This window comes from Dermacentor albipictus, chromosome 4, assembly GCF_038994185.2.
Source record: "Dermacentor albipictus isolate Rhodes 1998 colony chromosome 4, USDA_Dalb.pri_finalv2, whole genome shotgun sequence".
NCBI classification, from domain to species: domain Eukaryota; kingdom Metazoa; phylum Arthropoda; class Arachnida; order Ixodida; family Ixodidae; genus Dermacentor; species Dermacentor albipictus.
Genome location: NC_091824.1, coordinates 155,390,133 through 155,408,492, shown reverse-complemented (window position 1 = coordinate 155,408,492; position 18,360 = coordinate 155,390,133). Strand labels below are relative to the sequence as shown.

The 18,360-nt window shown below is 43.2% G+C and overlaps 1 protein-coding gene across 1 annotated transcript in view; it reads right to left on the bottom strand.

The window, feature by feature from the left end:
* Window positions 1-18,360, bottom strand: part of LOC135903828 (L-asparaginase 1-like) — a 204,692-nt gene that overhangs the window by 7,955 nt on the left and 178,377 nt on the right. Inside the window, exons 4-9 of the mRNA XM_065434240.2 lie at window positions 13,525-13,636; window positions 12,404-12,529; window positions 8,441-8,524; window positions 4,007-4,133; window positions 2,334-2,443; window positions 2,005-2,190 (exon numbers count right to left, since the gene is read on the bottom strand). Coding sequence (XP_065290312.1) covers window positions 2,005-2,190; window positions 2,334-2,443; window positions 4,007-4,133; window positions 8,441-8,524; window positions 12,404-12,529; window positions 13,525-13,636 — 745 coding nt within the window. The remainder of the gene's footprint in view (window positions 1-2,004; window positions 2,191-2,333; window positions 2,444-4,006; window positions 4,134-8,440; window positions 8,525-12,403; window positions 12,530-13,524; window positions 13,637-18,360) is intronic.

The window sequence follows — 18,360 nt, the reverse complement described above, 5'->3', positions numbered from 1 at the left end:
TCTTATATATACCCAGTGACCCAAGTTGGCATAAAGAAAAGTTAATTGAAGACCAGCGCAGAGCTACAAGACAGTGTCATAGTTTCAGTGAACAACGGTACCTTTGCAGTCCCTCATCTACAGCGACCCGCCTAGACGTGAAAGAGGTTCGCTGAAGAACGGCGCATATGTACACATTGCCACTATGAAGCCGCACAAGTTGGTCTGACAGTTGGTTTCGAACTTTGTTCCCTCATCACAACAGCCCGATGCGCTACCCATTCGACCATGGCCTATCCAAGTAGTCGGGAAAGTGGTTAGATATCCAAACATAAACAGCCCCCGCAAAGCGCGAGAAGGGTAGTAGCCCAAGAATGCCAACGCATTAAAAATTAGGGCAGAACTCATGTGCGCAGACTATCTAAGTGCGCGAACAGCCGAATGTGTGAGGCGTGTGATGCTGTCGGGGTCCTACCTAGCACTTCCCTCTGGACACACTTCGCCCTCGAGCTGCGGCGCCGCGAATTCCACACATACCCAGCCAGCGGCCCCAGTGGGCCTCCAAGAGGCTCATAGAAGGACTGCCCACCGGGGAAATAGAAGGACTGCATAGAAGGACTGCATAAACCGGGGGAATAGCCCATATTTTCAAACTGCACTTTTCGGGATCGGCCAAGACGTTCATGCTGCGCTATCTTAGGGATCGATTCATATATTTTTGGGGGGGCGGGGGGGGGGGGGGAGGGAGGGCTATGCATTAACATAGCTGGAAAGAAAACTGGTCGCGTCTAAGAGGGCCAAGAATGCTATTCACAATAAAACACATGTTAAACAAAGCAAATTTTGAAAAGTCGGCTTCTGTCCATAAATCATGTTGTTGGGAAGCGAGCAATACCAAACGGTTGACTTGGCCTCATAAGTACTCTCTTAATATCGATACGCCCGCTTAGACAAATGGTTTGTTAATAGAGTAACTCGCACAAACGTTGAATTTCATGTGCATCGCAAACGAAGTGTTCATGACGTCACCAGGGAAAGCGCTTACAATAAGGAAAATTTCCAAACATCATTCCGATGAAAGTAAAACCGTCATCAGCGAATAACAATGGCACACACGGAAAACAATTGTTTCAGAGACAAGCATTTCTCGCAATCGAAAATAATGCTTTGTCAATCAGTCCCATATTTTGCAGATATTCTTTCCCGCGGTGTGCCAATTCCGCCAGAGGAATTGTTATCGGGGACGCTGACACTTGAACAAAATGTCATGGCGATGTGTCACAGGGCGCGAAACGGTCAGCTCAAAGAGAAAGATACTGTCGAATCAGAGCTACCAAGGTGACGAAAGCTCAGGCAAACAAAATGACCGTATATTTAAAACAAGCTGTAATAAGTGGGTCTGTATGTATAAAAATAGTCCAAAAGAAGAGCTCAATTATTCATCTAACAAAGTTATTTTATATAGGTTCTTTACGGGTAGAGCTATTTGTACATATGCATTCACAACTGCTTTGAGATATGGGTAAATATATCAAGACCTTGAAGACTAGTGAAAACCGGTGGCTATGTAATAACTTTTGAATAGTTATGCTGTCACCGAAAGGAGTCACTGATCCAAATTAATGCCCCATTTCGGGCTGCCTAAAATTTTGTCCAGGCAAAAAAATATTTTAAAATATACAATAATATTATTCACAGATGTATTCATTTTTCTGAATTGTTTTGTACGATTCCTGTATTTCAAATGTTTGAACACTTCAAAGCTAAAGAACGCGCAGCATGTGACCGGACAATCTACCAAGCAATTCAAAGAAGTGAACAGTTCAAATCCACTGATAATATAGGTAAGAGCAATATTTTTGAGGTCTTCTGTCTTATTTTTTAGTTTCGTAGATAATTTTCTCTTTGTACGCTGCAAAATAAGTGCGGCTTCGCTATGTGCCCTTTGGTTATCTTCATTCTCCTATTAATGTGTGCTAAGTATTCTGAAGTGTGTTCCGGACCGCTGCTGACACTATTACTTACGCGCCCTGTCTCATAGGCGGGATCCACGGCTCCATTAAGACACTGAGAACAGCTCACTATGAGAACGCCTCGCTCTGTGGCGCGGCGAATGGCATGCATGATGTCCTTGCGCTTCGTGGGTACGTTGCCTGCGCCGTAGGTTTGCAGCACGACACCCTTCATTGGTGTTCCAAAGAAGGCCTCCACCTGGGCAGCAACGAATTGTCAGAAATAAGTCTACGACCCATTAGCAATGCGTGCATTTAGGATGCGTTACAGAAAACGTGCTCCTAACGGTCGTACCTTCGCCACTACACCCACGCCTGAAAATGATGAGACTTCTCACTTACCAATTCAACTGTAATGCTGGGAAATAGGCGAAGTATGCCCACATCTCTGTTCAAAACCGTGTGGACGTAGAGTGTACCTTCTGGAGGCGGCAAGATGAGATCCCAGTTGACTGGAAAGAACATCCATTCAGCACTTCATGCGTGACTGTTGCCATATTCAGAGGATCGTTTTAGAGTGCTCTTGCAGCGCTACAAATATCATATAAAAGGCTGACCAAGCGGTAGTGTTAGTACACGCAGGCTGCACAGATGACAAGGAAGCAGGATCATCACTTCCATGACAAATTACTCTCGTAATAAAATCAGAGAGCTGTTTTCACCATTTTCTCATCACGGTGAAACCGCGTGCTGAAGAACCTGGTGAGCAGTTAAATAAATGTATTCAGCATATATGCTCAATTTTTTTTTATTTCTGCAATGATTTATTTGTAAACGTTAAAATAACCTCGGCAATAAATGTCTCGGTAAGCTATATTACGCGTATATATGCACCAATGGGCACCACAGAATGGGCACCACAGAAAGAACTCACTCATTCTTCGGCATTTCTGAAATTCACTATAGGAGCTGTTTTGGTGACACAAACCATTGAACGGAGTTTTTTCGCCTGATTACTGTCGTTCGCTTTTTTCGCGTAATCTATTACCCTAGACGAACGTACTTCTTAGCATTGGTGACAATATAGTTGCATAAATGCAATCAACCCCGCGTTTATGCCACAATATGAAAGGATACCAGTGCTGGATTTCCGAAGCTCTGCCTGCTTCATTACATTGCACACATATTCTTTTTTTTCAGGCCGAATCGCCGCAAGGCACACGGGGAATAAATGAAAATATAGAAGTATTATTCATGCAGGAACTGCAGTTACGTTTATGCAAAATTATATTTCCTTCACCCAACTAGCGTAGTTTTTACGTACGTCTGAGTTGAGTCAAGCCGTTCTAAAAATCTCAAGTTTGCCCACTGGCGTTTTCATACTTGTAGAGCGAAAATATTCGGCGCTCTTCATGCGAGCTCCAGCTTGTGGGAAAGCCTTCTCATATAGAAACCACTTACGAGGGGCCGAACTAGCAGAGTTTAACATTAGTAATGTTTGGCAGCTGCTCCTACAAGCATTTCTAGTGCAAGAGCTTCTTTTTTGTGTGCGAAACCAGGCTTGTGATTACCTTGATACATCTGCCATGTTTTGCTTTCACTATGACGTACATAAAACCTCACTTACGTAAACTTACGTAAAACTTAAGTTAAACGATTACTTACGTAATCCTTACGTAATTTTTCATGGTGAATACACAACTCATCATCATCAGCAGCAGCCTATTTTATGTCCACTGTAGGATGAAGGCCTCTCCCTGCGATCTCCAATTAGCCCTGTCTTGCGCCAACCAATTCCAACAAGCGTCCATGGATCGTCCAATTTCATCGCTCCACCTAGTTTTCTGCTATCCTCGACTGCGTTTCCCTACTCTTGCTATCGATTCTGTAACCCTAATAGTCCAGGGGTTGTCTGATCTCCACATTACATGACCTGCCAAGCTCTATTAATTTTCTCGTGTTGTCAGTTAATGATAAATTTAATAAATGATAAACTAATAATAAACTGACAAACTAGCGTTTAAATTTTGGCGTCACGAGCTTAAGATGAAGTAGCGCCTTTATCCTAGACTTACTTTCAACGTTGATGCCGATGGTCGCAAGCGGGGCCATGTTGAATGATGCGAAGGCATCCAAGTGAGATATGCTGAATTTGCTGACTCGGTTTCCGCGAAACAGTTGACCATGGAACATTAGCGTCACCTGTGCGTTGAGATGGCAGCTTTACATTTCATGACCGTAAAAATGTGAAAAATAAAGCAAGAAAGATAAATAAAAATAAACAGCGACACGCTGAGACGGCATAAAAATCTTCTGTCAAACGCAGCAGGGAAGTGTGGCCAGGGAACAGTGGTGGTTTCGGCGCTAAGCATGTGCATCACAGAGCATGATTTATTTTTATATAATTGGAAAGTGTTTATGTTAGACTCTCATTTGAAGATAGATAAATGAAAAGAAGATACAATTATGGGTAGAACTGCCATGAAAATTACAATTTAAAATGTATGAAGCTGATGACGTAGCCTGCAGTAGAAATAAAAACTACGATTGAGAAGTGTGTGAAAAAAAAAGAAAGCACAGGCAGACTTCAGCAGTTCTTTCAGTTCTGAATTCACTTACTACGATAGCAGCATTACCCGACAATGGAGGGCGCCATTTCATTTCCGCTTTCCTACTGCTTTTTCCTCAGGTAATTACGTTCACCCACTAAGGGGAACTGGGCAACAACTTAGTTGTTATAGCATGGTTTGTTATTAGGAAGGAGCTGGGTCGTATGAAAAGAATAATTCACAGTAGGAAGCTGAAATTTTTGTATTATAATATCTAAAAGGTAAGTATAATTGCGTGATAGTACAGAAGTAATAGCGCGGATTAGCTAAATAAGTGCTCACTTTTTTGTGTGAGGTACGGAACGTTTAGCATGACATAGTAAATAATTTTCAGACTACCCCTGTCTAAGTAGGCAGTTTTATTTCATTCGCAATTCTATGGCCAAAGGCTTATACCATCCTTTGTTTTTGTTTGAGGTGGTTCACCATGTACCATTGTACCATTGGCTGAAATGTGTAAAAAATAGTGCATGCAATATTTTTTACACTATATTAAATGCTCTGGCGTACTACCGTAGAATCAGGTTTATGCATGTCTCGTACTTTATTGTGCAGTCGAATAGCAAGACTGTCCACACTTAGGTTAAAGGGGCCATGGCAGCAAATTTTCGAGCTTAAGTTATGCATTGAATGTTAAACCATACGCGTCCCTCAGTGACCTGGCAAAGTTTGAGTGCATTCGGTGCAGCAGAAAACTTGCATTCGATTTCTTTAGCGTCGCAGTTGAACCTGAGTGATGAGTTGAACACTGAGTGATGAAGAAATGAATGGGCATGCCCGAAAACAACACCCTCAGGCAACAGAGGCCGGTATAGAAGGCCATGCTTTTGTGCACTTCAAACACCAGAAGTGATTTCAGGAGCTGGAAACATGTAATTACCGCCATGCGCCCTTTAGTTTTTGCATGTGCATCTCGACGCATTTTGGTGGTTTGCTACTCCTTTTTATCGCGCAAGTGAAGAATTGCGGGCAAAATTCAGCGGCAATGCCGTTGCTACGCCGTTGGGTGCCGGAGCGTGCCAAGAAAGACGGTCGATTTGGTTTCGAACTGTTTTGAAGCAGATGACACAGAGGTGGCCGCTCAGTTCCCGACGTCACACAGCCTCGCCAAAATGGCGGTTCTGTCTGTGGGAGGGGTTAAGAGGTAGCAATTTCAATTTGAAATATTTGGTTAAAGCTTGCGCTGAGTGTCCAGTTATTTCTGTGTGAATATCCATATTGGGCCCTCTACTCTGTGTTACAAAGATAACTAGAGAACAGACAGGTCTTGATTTTTCCTCAAAACATTCATCACTAAGATATAGACATCCTATATGAAACTTCGTTTTATTAGAACGTAAAGGGATCGGAAGCACTAACCACTACAGTGTCGAACTGAAACATTTTTCGTCCCAGCTTTCGTTTCGGTTCCCCGAAGATGGTTCAGTTCCGGTTCAACTCCGGAGGGAAAAAATATCTCGAACCGATTCGAAGCGACACAACTTCAGTTGCATAACCAAACCATAATTACAGGAAAACAGTACTAATGCATTTTGCACAAAAGCTTGATGCTATTGAGAACCTGCACTGAATGATTATCTATGTTTGCTATTCAGGCCGCGCATAGTTAAAAAAGAATTATGCGGATCCGACACCAGTGCTGGAATCGATGTGAAGCGAAGCTTTATGGAGGGAAAGAGAGAGAGAGAGAGAGAGAGAGAGAGAGAGAGAGAGAGAGAGAGAGAGAGAGAGAGAGAGAGAGAGATGAGAATTTATTAAGGAGAGTCCTACAGCCTGCTACTCTGATATCGAGGGAAGGAAAGGGGATAAAAATAGGGGGCTGAGGAGTAATGACGAGAACAGGCAAGCGAAAGGCCTGTTCACAGCCTTGAATAAAGATTTGTGTTAAATAAATACTCGACCTTGACGAAGCTTCAACGGCTCGCTTAATTCGTATCTCCGGCGGATGGCCAAGTAACAGTTTTTCACTGAAGAGCCTGTTGTTACTTGACGCTAACAAAAAGACCAATCGATGCCGTTTACGGTTATGCAGGGGACCAGTGAAGATTAAGTATATGTGCTGCACTGTCTCAGGTATCTTGCACGCGTCACAGTCCAGTGAGTCCCTGTGCCGGATGCGATCCAAGTACTGACGCGTTAGCACAACACCTATTCTGCCCCCTGACGCTAGGAGCTGAATAACGTACTAACGGCAATGCTACTTTTAAAATCATGGTAAGGTGGCACGTACTTACAAAAGAGGTAGCATAGTTGATCCATAAGTACAGGGAACGTAGGGATGGAAAGAGTTAGAAAACGTAGCCAACCTGATCCTTGCCTTTCGGTTTTGCTACGGAGTGAAAAAAATCGTAAAGTTCAGGTTTAGTTCCGGTTCGAACCAAAATAGCGCTTTTTTCCGGTTTTAGGTTTTAGGCTTATTTCAGGTTCGATACCCTGCTATCCGCATTAGCCTAAAGTTCGCTGAGCACTTGGATTGGCTGCGAGAAGCTAAACCGCATATAGTAAACGCGCAGTGGGCTAACTGTGAATATGTTGTGGTAGTAGCTAAGGTATACTAACGCCTACCACGACATAATTATTACGCACGCGTTGAGCAAAATAGTTGAGAAGATTTAAAACGAAGGGCTAAATGGTCAACTTCAAACCCTGTATTATTAGCGCTTGCTGGGGCCAATCAATCGTGTCCTTCGAAAACGTTGATCCACATTTCTTGCATCTGTAGAATCATAGAAAGCATACAACTACACAACAGACGATCAATTCGTAATTTTTTTAGAATTTGGTCAAGTTTACAGAAAGTGCACTCCACGCGACAGCTATCTACAAGTGCGTACGGTATGACAATATAAACAATTTTTTGTGTACCGTAGTTGGATAGCACCTATCCAGTGTACGATTTGGGGCTCATGGTCACGGAGTCTGGCGTCACTCTCGGAATCTGGGTCGCTGTCTAGCCTCTGCCATCGGTGCGTCTCGTAACGGGTAGATAGATAGCCTACGCTACCGGGGCGTCACGCGGAGGCAAAGCGGGCCCACGCCGTCACCCGGCTGATGAAGGTTGCTTCTTTAGTGATGATTACGAGGTCGATAGGTTGGAGGAATGGAACAGGTGGTTTATTTACACAGGAAAGGTAAACTTACTCACATAAAACAAGGGGTAGCCGTACTGGCTGGAGCACGGAGCGCTGTACATTGTTCTTGTAGCATCAGCTACAGGTCAGACATCTTTCTGGGAAAGCGTTTCAAGACACGTCTGCAAATGCTACCACATCTGAGTTGAAGCGCACTTGTTTACAGAACACAACGGGAGAAATAACCCCAGGCGCACCTAGTTCACTGACCCAGAGAAAGGAGGGGACCTTCGTAGACAGAAGATGTGACGCTTGACTGAATCTGGTGCGTCTTGTTTGGTGGGATGGCCCAGCCATCACCGAGTTCATATCACTGTTGAACAGTCTTGGCGGCTAGCAGTGGCCGCGAGGAACGCCCTTTCCCAGGAGTTTCTTGCAGCCAGCGTGGTCGTGGTTGGTGGCCGGGTGACATCCATCGATCACGTATTCTTCAAAAGCTGTCTCACCATGATGTCGCCGGTGGTCTGTCCTACGGGACGTATTACTAGCTTCACGAAGCGATTCGTCGCAGTAGGGCAGGAGAGGCTGGAAGGTCGCTTCCCCGCTTTGTGATCGTAACACCAGTTACTCGTAAAATATGACTGATATAAAATATCGTGTTTATGGTGTAAAATCCGCAGTGCTTAAAGATGCAAGCGACAAGTTTTAAAGATCCCTAGTTTCTTCAGCGATATTGCTTTTTATGTACTATTTTGGCGTTCGCAACTATGCACCCAGCGTCTAAAGGGACTATTTTATTTAGCGAGAAATCTTACTTATGTGTACTTACTTCCGGTATTACGTAGTTCCCAGCTAAGATCAAGGCATTCAGCAAGTTGTCCCTCCCGTCGCTACGAGTTTCGAATACAGGAATCTGCAGTGAAACACACAAAAGTGAATGCAGAAAGAAATAACATGCATGTGTAAATAACGATCCGCTAAAAACAACGACAAGGATGCGACAAGCATTTGAATAGAACTCAAGGTTAAGTGATCATTTGGCTTATTAACATGTGCGGTATTCTGCAGTGCGAAAAAAAATTGTATCAAGTACATATTGCCTTGCTGTTAGTATGGAAGTCTCGTATGTATAACCGTATACTCGCTGACCTAGGCCTAGCTCATTTATTCTGTTTAGTATCGTTTCGTGCGTAACACTGTCAAAAGCTTTCTTCAGGTCCAGTCCTAAGGTAGCTTTGGTGTTCCGACTTGTGCTATCTATAATTTGATGCTCAAGTTGCAGCACTGCATCCTGTGTGGGCAAGTTTCCCTGGAAGCCCAACATTGTAGGGGGGGAGAACGTCGTTATCCTCGACATAGTTGGTCAGTCTCGTTAGGACAACGCGCTTCATGAGTTTGTCCACACAGGACGTGAGTGAAATGGGTCTCAGGTTCTCCAACTGTAGCCGCTTGCCTGGTTTAAGTATTAGAATAATCTGGGCCGTTTTTCGTTGTTGTGGTATTGTACCGGATTGCCAGCATTCGTTTATATACTTGGTAGGTTGTTCTAGAGAGGCATCATCGAGATTTAGGATTGTCTTGCTTGTTATTGCGTTCAGTCCCGGCGCGGATGTAGTGTTAAGCCTTTTGTAGAGCGGCGTCTCAATTCCGCTTCGCTAATCTCTTCGTGTAATTGTCTGTTTTTGGTGCCTGTGTAATCTTGGTGAATTGTTGGCTTAGCCCGAGATGAACACTTTGCGGCTATCTCATCGATAAAAGTGGCTTCAGTTTTGTAATATACATGTAAGATTTTGTTTATGTTTTGTCTGTACGTGGCTTTACTTTTTTTAGGATTCCAAAGATAGAAGACCTTAACTCCGAAGAACTACAGATCGGAACCGCAGGTACACCCCAAGGTTCAGCAATACCAACGATTCTGTTTAACCTGGCTCTTATCAGATTACCAGCATAGCTACAGAAAATCGATGGTCTCAATTATACCCTCTACACTGACAATATCACCCTCTGGGTGAACGATGGAAACGATGGACAGGCTGAAAACACATTACAACGTGCAATAGAAGCAGTTGAACAATACCTAGCAGGAACCGGACTGGCGTGTTCGGCAGAGAAATTTGAGCTCCTCATTTATGCGCCATCGTGACGTGGCCGAAAACCACGCAACTACGAGGAACGAAACTATCCGCGAATTCAGCTAGCTACGGCAGATGGTACGGCCATACCCAAGGTTGACAAGATCAGAGTTTGAATGAGTAAAGGCAACATAAACGACCGGACCGGTGCCGGTCTTGTCGTTTGTGTCCTTCTTCAGTCCTGGTCTTTTGCGTCTTGCCTTTACTCATTAAAGCATGAACCAACTAGCCCAAGCAAGAGTTTTACTCAAGATCAGAGTATTGGGCCTCATCATTGAAAGTAACGGCTTCAATGGAGAGACCATACGCAAATTAGACAATATAATATCTCAAATCATGCGGCTACTTAAACGAATAGCAAACAAACATAGTGGAATAAAAGAAGGCAATCTGCTTAAACTAGTCCAAGCGTTCGTAATAAGCAGAATAGCATATGTGGCATCGTACCTACGATGGTGTTCGTCAGACAAAAACAAATTAGACTGCTTAATCAGAAAAATCTACAAGCAAGCAATCGGAATCTCCATCACCACCTGCAACGATAGACTATTGCAGCTAGGTCTCCAGAATACACTGGATGAGCTAATCGGGGCACAGCGAGTAGCACAATACGAATACGAGGGGGAGGGGAAGAGGGGGCTTCCAAAGTTGCTTACGTACTGGCTTCTTTTCTTGCCAGTAAATGATCAACTGCCCCAATTTAACAATAAACCTAGAACTACGACATACACGTGCTATATAAGAATACAATCAAATTGCTCTTTTTAATATAAAAATGGCTTTCGAAAATGTTTTCCTAAATAATGGAAGACAGCATATGACTCTCAAGGAAATCGAGTAAATATACGCTGAACATTTTTTTCTGTGTGTGTGGAAGAACAATTCTTGAGCGTGAAAATGGCACGGCGCAATTTTTTGGACAAAATGAGAAAACTGAATGCCAAATGCGTTGGGTATGCTCCATGTAAATCCAGTTGTAAAATAATTCATAAGAATGTGTTGAAGTGCACTCCCCTTGTGCTGGTGTGCCTCAAAGCAGTGCATTTTGTCGGTATAGTCCCGGCTGTAGCCTCGGTAATGCCATTACAGATATGGTAACACTAGTAGCGCTGCGATAATAGATTTTTGTATTAGAGTCAATAAATTAAATTAAAGAAACAAATGAAAATCTATGAGCCAGACGCAACTGGGCGGGGCAAATTTGAGTTAACTTTCTTGTGATCATCCACTTTAAACGCAAGACGCTTTGGCTTATAAGGATTGCAACGTTATGCCAAATTTTTATGCGTTCTTTCATTCCCTTTTTTTCATGAATGGCTGATTGCTGATTGAATCCGTCAGTGTCATCACATGTTACTATCCACAATGTTGTGACTGCTTTATATTACTGCAATAATTTTATTTTATTATACAAACACAATGCAGAGCTCGCATCCATTTTTAAACATGATTATTTATAGTTGGGAGGAATTGTTATTGAGAAATATGGGATTTGAAATACGTTACAGCTGACTATGTGCATAACTTGCTTCAAAATATTCTGTTCACTGAAATGTAGATTAGCGAAGCAATGTAAAAAAAAACAAGAAAAAAACAGTTACATATTTTATTCTGCTCAGTTTTTCCGGTAGATAAAGCAAATGCAGGAAGCCTGTATTATCAGCTTGTAACACAAGCGATAACAATAACGTGAGCTGGATAAAATGCCAGCAATGAGCATTTATAATATGAAAATATTCATTGTCAACCCAACCTATTCATAGATTATTATAAGGAAAGAAGCTACGACATCAATGCAGTATTTGAGACGCAGAAAGCGTTTATCTGCTTCGAGAGGCCCTTATAAAGAGGATAATAAAGAGGGACAAGAACAAGTCGTGGAATTATACATTATTACATCAGTCTATTCGAAGGATCCCTCCCAGTGTTTTCTTTTTTTTTGACAAGCAAGACATGCCTTTGCTTTGTAAAAAGTGACAGTGAAATGCTTTATTTCGATAACTTTAATGGAACTCCCGCCATAACCGCCATCGGAATGTCGTCGCTCCCGTAAATCACCAATTTTAGCGCTGAGCGAGAACAAGGTAAAAGAGAGAGACAACATTTCCACAAGTGGACTTGTATTTTTCAAGGCAACCTTGAAAAAGACAAGTCTACTTGTCGAAACGTTGCCTCCCGCTTCAACCTTGTTCTCGTTTCGCTCATCGTCTTCAATTTCCAGCTCCAGCCTTCCCCGTGTTTTCCCTCGATTTTCGAACTAGGTTTTTTTTCAGGTTTTATTCCAGCAAAAACAAGCACAAATAATTTCTGTATATCTTGCTCCTGTTCTTCCAGTGGATCCCGAGCAATACTTAAACTGATAAATAATGTTCGCGCAGGCTCGTTATCTGTGAAACTACCACCTGATGCCTTATGGAACGCAGCGTTGTGTTAGGCACTGGAGACGTTGGGGTAAACATTTAGGATTGTCGGTTAGACTACGTTGGGGTTTAGCATGTTTTCCTCGCATCTAAAATAATTTTTTTCAATTAGAAGTGATGCATTCGTAATTTCAGAGGTGTTATATTGCAGTATAACTTCAGTTCTTTTTATTGACGTGCACTTCATGTGCGTGAGGAGACATAACCGCATAATTACAAAACATTTTTGCCTTTCAGTACCTGTGCGCCGGTGACGATGACCGATTTGCCTAGAGACTCAAGAAGAAAGGAGAGAGCAGACGATGTGTACGCCATGGTGTCCGTGCCGTGAAGGATGACGAAGCCATCGTATGAGTCATAGTTATCCTGCGCACAGAGATATGAATTTTTGAGAAGAAGGCTGGAGACCAGAGCCGCGGAGGAATAAAGAATCTCATAAACTCCCACGTGTTTTAAGCGCGGAAGCTCGGGTGGTGGTTCATTGCGATCATTTCCACTGTAGTGCGCGAATGGTTTAGGAGATAACGAACAGGATGATATTGAGAGAGCGCTGACTCTGGACTGACTTCATTATTGTGAGACACTGAATATTTACAGTGTAGTCAAGAAAGATAAGGCAAATTAGGAGTAGGCATAAATGATTTGAGGTTACAGCTTTCTTCATTAGCATGGGCCAAAAAGCGGTTTGGTTATTCACTGGTGTGTATAGCCAAATGCTTTACTCTGGGAACATGTTCGTTAACACTATTGGCTGTCGCCTGTGCACTAGCGTACCAAGTGCTTTGTGATTACGGGTCATTGAGTAGGACTCCTTAAAGTATGTGGCAATGCTAGCATTTCCACTACTCACAAGATCTCTATATAATATCTTTGTTGTGATAATATAAGAAGTCTTCTGAAGCAACTGCCTCGATTGAAACAGATGTGAGAATTCCATCTTGGCATGAACCAGGCTCTAGCGGAGCAGCTGAGTGGCTTGGCTGACAATAAGACTATATGTAAAAAGTTTAGCATAAATAACTTTGTGAATTTGTAAAATTCAGTCTCATTTCTAAAATTTAAGCTGGGATATACACTTGCTTGCCATTATCTGGCATATGGACTCATTTGTTGAACGTTTCACTGTTAAACTTATCTTTTCAATTTGGCTAAATATTTATTTATAGATTTTAGTTACAGATACTGCAGGTCCTTTCTGGGCCCAAGCAGGAGTGGGTACATCAGTGAGCATGAAAACAGTACAAATCATATTTACAAAGCATATAAGCATACAAAGCGCACTCAACGCATACAAAGCATACAAAGCATATTTCAGTAGTCACAGGCAGATCGTTTGGGGATCTTCGGAATGAAGTTATCACCTTAATGTCGATGGCAATTTTCGTCCAGTCATTAACCGTGATGTTAGAAGAGTCTATGAGCACACTGTACTCCGATATAGAGTACATAACCCGTCGCGGATCTCCTGTCGGCCTGCAGGAACAGAAAAAAATGGGTAAGAATGGAGAAAGAAAGCCGTTTATTGGAAAGTCTTTTTCCCTGCCTGTATTCTCCAAGAATTCACTCTGCAGGGCAAAGAGCAAAAAGTAGCAAAGACCCAAAAAAGACATTGGCAGACATTTTAAACGCAAAGAAGAACATGCAGAACACGCAATCTTGTATTTAGAATAATGGCTTTATGCAATGAAGGCAAGCTTCTATCTTAGAAGTTGCAATGCTGGTAGTATGAAGAAAACGTTTTGGTCAGTGGAGAAGGATTCGGTGACGTTTGCAGGGTAAGCTTATTGCATTAGGCCATCTAAGCAGGAAGTTATGAACTTAGCGTTGTTTCGGTGAGCGAGTCCAGGTATCTGACATGCAGAGGTTATACAGAGTGTCCCAGCAAACTTTAGCCAGATTTTAAAAATACACAAATGCCACGTAGCTGGAGAGAACAAAGGTAATGTTGCTTGCCATCGCTTGTAGATACTCAAACTATTTATTTCATTCCGCCTAATTGTATAATTAGTCTTAATTGATTAATCAACTTGTCAAATAATATAATTGGATGAAAAGTGTCAGTTAGAAAATAGAGCGACCTGAAAAACTCCCGATACAGCTTTCTGTTGCTCAATACGTGCTACACAAAAGTGTTTTTCCGAGCGTGAAAGGAGCCCGCGAATGCACGCAAAGTGCCTCGAGCGGCCAGTCCCGCGACAAATTTGAGTGAATTTGCGGGCTTCTTTCACGTTCAGAAAAATACTTTTATGTAGCACGTATTGAGCAACAGAAAGCTGTATCGGTAGTTTTTGATGTCGCTCCACGATTTTCTCATTGACACCTTTCATCTAATTATAATACTTCAGAGGTTGCTTAACTAAATAAATAAATAATTTGAGTGTATCCAAGCGACGGCAAACAACATTACCTTTGTTCTGTCCAGCTACGTGGCGTTCGCGTATTTTTAAACTGTGATTAAAATTTTGACTTTAAACTTTCACTGAAGTCAGCTGGGATGCCCTGCATGTCCATGCACTGTCAATAACCTGATGACGCAAGACCATGCGAAACAGGTGCACGATCTGCGCCACAGTTCTGCATTGTCACACAGCCAGTCGTTTCAGAAACAAGCTGTGCGATAGGAGATCGTTGTTTGAAGTGCACGTTGCGTTTGCGTTCAGTTTCACCTCACGCAAGTGGCATAGGCCGCGCCGAGTCGTTAGCCGTCGCGTGAGCCGAAACTGAAGGCAAACTGATCGTGCGTTTCGAACAACAATCTCCGATCACGCCCAAGGTCAATTCTTTCGCGCCATCAAACTAGGGCATAAAGGGCTGACTTATGAAGATTGGTGATAAATCGAACAATCGACCTATCTCGCACAAAAAAATGTTCACAGCCCTCGTCAGTGACTTAGTTCCATAACACCTATTGCTATGATCATAAGGCCAGATTCGCAAAGCTTCATTCTTCTTTTCCGTCTAAGTGCGTTTCCTTATTTAACGATCGCCTTCACTAAAAATATGCCTAGCATCAAGGGTGGCTGCGATCTGCTCTAAGGAACCATTCTCGCGTACAAGCATTTTTTGTGAATTTGAAAAAAATGTTTCGTTGCATTACGTTTGCGTAGCAGTACAGGGGCCACATGCTACCACTACTTTTTTTTTTCTTCAACACGACACACCCGGACATCTTTCAGTCCAGATGCTACAGTGTGCCACGGTGCGGTGCCGCAGGTAAAGTGCACATCCATGTCGCCATAGGTATGAGTGTGCTGGAACAATTTTGAGACTTCTAATGATGAATTCGTGTCAAATGAAGTTCACTTTTTTCTCAGAGGCTTGATTGTGTAACATTTGGACGACACACACACAAGAGAAATACACACCACAGAGCGCATTTTGCAACTATCATTTTATTCCCTTGTCAATGGAATAAATACTGGAAGATACTGGGGGGAGGGGGAGGGGGGAGGGAGGGTAACAACAAAAACAAAAAGATTGTTACAAACATGGCCATCTACCAATGCCAAGCCAGCTTTGTCATGTGATCATTTTTGACATCGCAAACAAGGAAACACCATACAAAATTCCAGATTCCAGATTCCAAAATCTATTTCCTTTGCACTAAGGGAGACTGATGGCATGCTCATTGCCGTCGCCATCTGCCGAGCACGAAGTCTGGCTTTCCACATATGGATGAACCAGCTACCTCCAGAAGTACTACTTCTCTTCGGGAGCTTTGCACCGTCGCAGTCAAAGGGAATGCGGGTATGCAAGCTTCTGCACTCCGAATGCCACAAGCAAGTACGTTTCTTCAAGGACTGCCTCTTCTTACGTGTGCATGGATCAGGTTCTCAAAGAGGCAAGCGGGACTGGCGTAGTTTTAGGAACCTGGCGGATGCGACAGCTGAATTCATCATCATCATCATCATCATCAGCCTGGTTACGCCCACTGCAGGGCAAAGGCCTCTCCCGTACTTCTCCAACAACCCCGGTCATGTACTAATTGTGGCCATGCCGTCCCCGCAAACTTCTTAATCTCATCGGCCCACCTAACTTTCTGTCGCCCCCTGCTACGCTTCCCTTCCCTTGGAATCCAGTCCGTAACCCTTAATGACCATCGGTTATCTTCCCTCCTCATTACATGTCCTGCCCATGCCCATTTCTTTTTCTTGATTTCAACTAAGATGTCATTAACTCGCGTTTGTTCCCTCACCCAATCTGCTCTTTTCTTATCCCTTAACGTTAGACCTATCATTCTTCTTTCCATAGCTCGTTGCGTCGTCCTCAATTTGAGTAGAACCCTTTTCGTAAGCCTCCAAGTTTCTGCCCCGTAGGTGAGTACTGGTAAGACACAGCATATGCATCTGCATGTGGATCAGATGCTTTGGCAGCTAAGAGCGTCGATGAAGCGAAAGACCGCCTCCCCATTGGCTCCTATCCACATACGAGGTGAGGTGGCCCTACCGGAACCCATCAAGGACGTTCTCTCGAAGGGACCAAAGTTTGCCGTTCAACCTAAACTCTCTCCGCCACCTCTTCTGGGCATCGTCAAGCGCGTGTCCAAGTTGGCTCCGGAAAGTGAATCTGACCGCTGTTTGTCCGAAGGCATCGACGTTTTGGTGAGATACAAGACACCTATGAACGTTGTTCCTGTCAAAAAAGCAGTGTTCTACCTAAAGGAGCGTTCGCTGGCTTTAGTTCTGGCCGATAAAGAAGGAGGCTTCTTGGTGTTACCTAAGGAATTGTGTTTATCTAAAGCAACAGAAGCCATCAGAGCGACTTTTGACTGCGGCACCAGTGTCTGCTTGTCTAAAGTAAAAAATGAAGCTAAGAAGTTGTGCGCCAGATGGAAACTAGATAATCTGAATAAGTCTCATGATAAAAAGAGAAAATTAAGCTTACAAATGTTCTTCGCAGCAAAGATCTATAAAGTGGACTGCCCGCTTAGGCTAATTGTCGCTGCTAAAGACGCCTGGCAGTTGCCGGTAGCCTCGTTCCTGCAGACCAGGTTAAAATTACTGGAAGTTGACGACCCCTTTTTAATAAAACATTCTGAGCAAGTTATTGCGTTTCTACGAGAAAATTGTGGCAAGGGGTATTTGGCTTACTCTTTTGATGTGAAAGACTTATTTTACTCTATTCCTCACAAAGGGCTCTTGCTGTGCCTTGAACAATGTATTGACAATTATGGAAACGTTGCCTTTCAAAATGATTCACAGATACATGTTCAAGCTTGTTAGAATTGTTGTCCCTGTATTTAAGATCCACCTACGTGTCTTCGAATGGAAAATTTTTTCTTCAGAAATAAGGAATATGTATAGGTTCGTCTATCGCACCGATTCTGAGCGACTTGTTCCTAGCCAACATTGACAGAACCCTAGCGGCGCGCCTCATGAGTTCACAGGTTGCTCGTATGTTCAGGTTTTTTTGATGATTATTTAGTTCTAGTGGAAAATGTTAAAAACATGACTCAATCGTGCTTGACACACCTAGAAAGAATTTTCAGAGAGGGGCTAGAGCCATTGGTGATCACAAATGAAGAGCCAGACGCTGGATCAATTAGGTTTCTTGAGTTAAAACTAAGTCTGGGCTCCAGTCATTGTTGTTGGCAATACGAACCACGTGCAAATAAGCCTCTTTTGCCCTTCGAATCTACGCATTCGAAAGTCGTAAAACGAGCCATAGTCAAGTGATGTTACAGATACGCGTAGCAAAAATCGTGCCATCACAGCGTTGCTGACAGCTTTCGGCAGCAAACGCGCAGGCTCACGGGGGCAGGTTATCCATTCCTTGTATTAGTATGTGTGGCACAATGTTTGCTCAAGGAAATCGGAACCAAGGCACCATTATCTGGGAAGGAGCCTTGTGGTCGAAGCACACGAGGAAAAATTGTGGTGATGCCTTACATCCATTCGATTGCGCACCGAGTTAAGAAAATTGGTAAAAGATGCGATGTAAAAGTGGTGTTTTCCGCACCGGAATAATTGCTGAGCATGTGTGCAAAGGTAAACTCTTGTGCCACACAGAAACGAGACTGTGAAACACAACACAGACGAAAGTTCGTCGACTGCACTAAGGGAGTGGTATATTCTATGCCACTTCAGTGCGACTGAAGCTATATCGGACAGACTGGACGATGTTTGAATGAAAGATTAAAGGAGCATGACTGTCACGTTTCAAAAGCAGTCGCCGGACACCTTGGGATACATTGTAGA